Genomic DNA, 5,761 nt, shown 5'->3' on the forward strand with positions numbered 1-5,761 from the left:
TTATTGCGAGTTTTATTGTGTCATGACATCTGCCCATGTTTATATTAGAAACATCAGTACTTATATTTTTGAAACAACTGATTTTTCTTTTTAAAATTTGGGTTCATACACATTATAAAGTGTTAATTAAATGTACTTAATGATTAAGTGTACTACTATTTTTTCTCACAAAGTATTCAAATGTAATGGATCCAATATGAATGCTATAGAACCACAATTAGATAGATTCACATGACTTATCTTCTAAACTATATCTGAAGAGAATAGTCAATTAAGCTCATCAATAAAATATTGTAGGTTAGGTTTATTTTTTTAACTGGTTTTTAAAAAATGGGATTTTGGAATTACAGTGTAAAATTAAACTTAAAAAAATTTAAAACTGTACTGTTCATGAAATTAACTCCTGAACAATTAGGATTAATCTTAATAGTCTTGTGTAAACTGTTTTGTAAACAAATGTCCTGTAATAGGAATGAAAGGCGAATTTATGCCAATTGGGTATATGATTTTGCTAGGTGAGTCTTAAATTGTTAAAAAAAAATTTACAGGTCACTTCACAGAGTCAAACACCTAGGCATTTTATTGCTTTCTAATAAGCCATTAAACTGAAGAAGAGGCAATTAAATAGGCAATTAATGTAGTACTGACTTGAGCTCTCTGATTTTAGGTTCTTCAGAAGACGATGAGGTCATTCAACCAGGTTTCATCAGCCCCAGGTTAGTCTGTCCTTTTTTTTCCCCCCAAATTAAATATTTAACTTGACTAATGTTTTGAAAAGATTACTAGGGCATATAAGAAAACTTGACAGCCCTCAGCAATTCTCCACTTGGGCAAGATGGGTACCATATCCTGCTGTATTTTAGATGATTTCATTTACAAACTGATACTCCCACCAGAATTGCATGGATGAAATAGTCTCATTAACTCCTTTTCCTCCTGATTTCTAAACATTTTTCAAGGAATTAGGGAATTTTCTTAATTTAGGAAGCTCCATTTATTTTGCTTTTCATGAACATGTACCAAATTTGTTCCTCATTATACTGCAAAAATAAATCATTTGAACTTTTGATAATTTAAACTTACACTTTAAAAAATAAATATCCTTTTGTTTACTTAGGTATACTATAAAACCTAGACTTTTGATATATATTTTTCTTGTATTACTAAAGTTAACTGAAAGTTTATAACACTTTTCAGTAACAATTCTGTTTGATAATAATCTAGTATTTTAGCTTCTGCTTTGCTGAATTTGGTGTCTTGTATCTACTCTTGATTAGTACTGTTTTGAAAATACACTTAAGAGTCAAAGTTTGTGAGCATTAATAAGTACAAATAAAAAGATGTTATTTTATTATTAAGCTTATTAAATATAGGATTGTAGGTAGCAAGAGAAATTAGTAGAAATCAAATTTTTAATGAGGAAGCCACTGGGAGGCTTTGCCATTTGAAAAACACTTTATTTTTTCTAGAGTGAATCCTTTGACATGGAGATGATACTCTTACTAAGTATCATGAAAAAGAAGATTATGGAAAGTTACTACATTATTTTATTTGACCACCTAGTTGCCCCTTACTATTGATTATATTTTTTTTTCTTGGGGCAGATTGGAAGCTGCCCAGAGACCATTTTCTTTTCTGTTGATAAATAATGTTAACACCAATGTGTTAAGTGACTGCAATAAAGTTTCATGTCTGTTTCCTTGTGATTAAAAGAGGGTTGGCCAAGGGAGAGATTCCACTTTGACCAAAAGAAAGGTTATTTCCAGATATTACATGTAAACTGAAAGACTTGAACATTGACTGGTTCAGCCTCCTCACGTTACAAACCTGAGGCCCAGAGAAGCTCAATGACTGGCCTAAGGTCATAGAGTCATTAAAATGGGACCAGAACTCTGGCCTCAGTTTCCTTTTTTCCTTCTTCTTCTTTTTAAAAATTTTGTTTCAAGTATTCTCTCTATACCCAATGTGGGGCTTGAACTCAAAACCCTAAGATCAAGAGTAGCACACTCTAACCGCTTTAACCGACTGAGCCAGCCAGGTGCCTGTGGCCTCCAGTTAGATGTTTTGTGTTTTTTTTTTTTCTCATAGATTTGCTTCCCACACAGGCATCTTTAAAACCTGAAGATTTCTTCTCACTTGCTTAATCTTTTACTCCTGCTCTTCGTTTCCTTCTCCTTTTCCATCTTCCTGTCCTCTTCTCCCAGATAAGCCCAAAGTGATGATATTAAAAGAAATGACTTGGAAACAGTCCACACTCTTATTTATTTTGATGAGGTTAAGTTTTAAAGAATAAACTTTGATTCATTGCTTTGGGAGACAGGGAAGGAATTGTATGTTAATGTTATTTAGTGCTGTTTCTACAGACAGAATATTCACTGCAAAAGTTTCTTTATATTATGAAGACTACATGTTTAAGTAGTACAGGTAAGAAATATGAACTCATTTTTCAAATAAAACATGAAACTTCTTTTTGTGCTGTTTTGAGCAAAATAATGTAATGCTTATTACTAAATGATTTTTGAAACTCAATTGCTGTTCCACTTAAAATCATTTAAGAAAGTATTGAGTACAATTCAGAAAATATTTGTTAGGAGTAGTAAAAAAATTATATTTCTCCCTTTCGTTGGGGGAGAAGTATGTTAATAGAGTAGGACTTTTTCTATTCCAGTTTTTTTTTTTTTTACAAGAAACTTTCTACAAAATGGGGGGTCTTAAAATAATGCCCCTTTGTGAATTAATTGTGTTGCTCTGACTACTTTGCTGAAACATAACTGACCAAAAAAAGAAAGTTGTTTTTGAAATATGAAGGCAATTTGTCTGGAAAACTTAAAATTTATGCTAATGCATTCCTTTTTTCCCATAATTTAATCATAACTAAGGAAATGTGTTAATAAGATATTTAAAGGAAAAGTTTAAGAGAGTTTTACAGCTGTGTAAAAATTCTCAAATTGGAACAATTGTGTTTAAGCCAGAGCATTTTGCTTCCTGATAAGGAAATTAAATGAGAACGGAATTTTGCTTTTTGGAAACAAAAACAAAATACCCCCCCAAATCTGAAGTGCCTCTGCTATAAGACCAGCGCACCCAGGCGAGTACTCTTTCATTTGACTACGTATTGTAAGAATTTCAAGAAGTTATTTGCCAGCAGTGCCAGTGGTTTGCTGAAACGCAGTGGGTGGGAGGAATCGGGAACACTTTGCCCGACGTGTGGGTCCGCAGTTTTTGGGCGGGAAACCTCATCCCGGGGCTAGAGAGCTGGTCCCTAAAATCGTCCGGGGCTGCCCTTCAAACCTCGTTCCCCGTAGAATTCTTTTCCTGATCTTCCAAAGGCGCATCGCCACGTTTTCCTGGCTTCCCGAAAGGACGGCTCCAGGGGTCTGTCTGAAGACAGCTCCATTTTAATTTTNCCTTGACTTCACTTCTCTTAGGTAGGGGAAACTGTGATCTGTCACAGATAAGGGACCAAATTATAAATTGTATACATCTGGAAAGGCAGTAAAAGTAGTAGTTGTGCCAGGTGTTGCCTTCAAAATAGTGAAGGCAAGGGTTTCTTTTGTTTGGTGTTTTTGGGGACGAAAGGACAAATTTAAACGCCCCTTGTTAGTGAGAAACCACCCGCCTTCTTTGGAAGGGTTTGACTTCTAAAGAGGGGGTGGTGATGTGATGAATAAGGGAAAGGTGACTGGGGAGAGAAGGGAGAGGAAGTTGCTGGGGCGGGAGGTGGAGGGAAAGGGCGGATCCGCTGGCCTGGGGGTCTTGGCGACCCTTGGAGGCGGGCTGCGCGGGAAGGCGCGCGGCTGCGAAGGCGAAGCGAGCGCCAGGGCTGCAGACCCCAGCCTTATTTGCCTGGAGGAGAGCGCGGGTGGAGTCTCTCGCCGCAGTGCCACGGCCCCTCCTCCTAGTTTTAAGAAGAACCAAAGCATTGTTTCTGCCGTAATAGAAGTCACTCATTGCTTATAGTTGACGACAACGACGGTGGCTCTGGCACCTCTTTGGGCTCCTTGCATTGTACTCATGGAGTTAAAAGGAAAAGAAGAGAAAAGAAAACGGTCAATGAAATGTGTACTTCGTTTTTTAAACGGAGAAATTTTAGATTGTGATGACCAACGGGCATGTGAAAGGTTAATTCCTTAATTTTTCTCCCCAGTGCGTTGATGATTCTTTGTAGCTACCGGATCGCATTTTTAAAACATTTTGAAAGAACTATGATAAATCAAGCCACTAAACATTTGGCTTTCACAAATATAAAACATGCGTTTTGAGTCAAGCACAGGTCTTTCTGGCACTAAAAACAAGTAGGAAATGAGAAAAAAATTAAAACCAGAAGACTTCAGGAAGGTGACAAATTGGAAGGCATTCTAGGAGATTCATAGGACTATTTTATGTGAAAGAAGCACTCTAAGAGCTTAAAGAGATTATGGCCAGTTTTATTAGAAGGATCTTAGGCTCAAAAGATTGGGGGTGAGGTAGGCAGAAAAGACGAATCTGTTTAAATGACAGTACCTCATACCCAAAATAGTGGTATTTTCTGTGTCTGTGTCTCCTTGCTTCACTTCTCTCCCGTCCCAGTTTCCCCCCCTCCTCCTCTTTTATGCTTTCCTCTTCCCTTCTCTCCCTCTTTCTTTTCTGCCCACCTCCCTCCCCCAGGTATGTAAATGTATTTGACTTAAACTCTTTGTGAATGAATGTTAGAGGATTTCTCCAAGTTCCCAGTTGGAAAAAGCCTTCTACACAACTTGAAAGGCTGATGTCCCTCTCAGGAAATGAATGAGTCGATAACCTCTGACACCAGTGACCAGTCCAGTGAACCCTACCTTAATTCCACTAATACTGGAGGCCCCCAATCAGGCAAGACTGAATCTCATAACCATACCATTCAATGTACTTCAGTTATGGTATTTCACACCTTTAATATATATATTTATATATTTATAGGTTTGAATTACATAAAGTTTAACCATACACAAAAAAATCAGAATCTTTCTACGTGTTGTTTTTTATTTTGTGATTACACTATTTTCTAATTAAAAATAAACTTAACAGATCAATATTGTTTACCATAAATGTGTGTGAGTGACAAAACCAAACTATACTGTTCTGTGAATTTTGTGATTACTTTCATATAAATAATAACACTTCCCTTCAATTTACATGAGTTCTTTTTCAGATTATTTTCCTCTGTTACCAGATGTTGATTTTTAAAAGTAATTCTTTCGTTCAAAATATAATAAAACAGAACTTATTTTAAATTTTTTTTATTTCATGTTATGTGAAATGTTTCCTCTGAAATGCCATCATTAAAGTTACTTCATTATAGGTCAGTGCAATCAGTTGATTTCTACTATTAAAATAATGCCTAAAAATGTTTTGTTAGCAAATAATTTTTTTGAGAGCTTGGAGCTTTTGTTACTCTTGCAAAATCATTTGGATTTTTACACTTTTGCTTTCTTCCCCACCAACTGGAACATGGTTATTCTATCCAAAGTAAATAAAATGAGAAAATGAGAAAGCTTTGCCTCCTTTCCTGAGAAACAACAAAAGAAATAAACACGAAAAACCTTTCCAAATTGATCAATCTTGATTGATGCCTTTTGCCACAAACAGCTGAAAACATATTTACACATACCCATTTATTTGTTCTGTACTAATTAGTAAGAATTTATATTAGTTGTTTAATATGGGGACGGCGTGTAAATAGGTGCATTCTGTGAGTTTTCAAAGCTTTTAGGTTCAGAATCCCCCACATTTTAGTTTGTGTGAA

At 35.8% G+C, this 5,761-nt stretch overlaps 1 protein-coding gene across 1 annotated transcript in view; it reads left to right on the forward strand.

Moving 5' to 3' along the window:
• Positions 1-682: 682 nt before the first annotated feature.
• Positions 683-5,761, forward strand: part of LIN28B (lin-28 RNA binding posttranscriptional regulator B) — a 122,236-nt gene continuing 117,157 nt past the window's right edge. The window contains exon 1 of the mRNA XM_077780079.1: positions 683-716. Within this exon, the coding sequence (XP_077636205.1) occupies positions 683-716 (34 nt within the window). The remainder of the gene's footprint in view (positions 717-5,761) is intronic.

Source organism: Crocuta crocuta, unplaced genomic scaffold (genome assembly GCF_008692635.1).
Source record: "Crocuta crocuta isolate KB4526 unplaced genomic scaffold, BGI_CrCroc_1.0 scaffold147, whole genome shotgun sequence".
In the NCBI taxonomy this organism is placed as follows: Eukaryota; Metazoa; Chordata; class Mammalia; order Carnivora; family Hyaenidae; genus Crocuta; species Crocuta crocuta.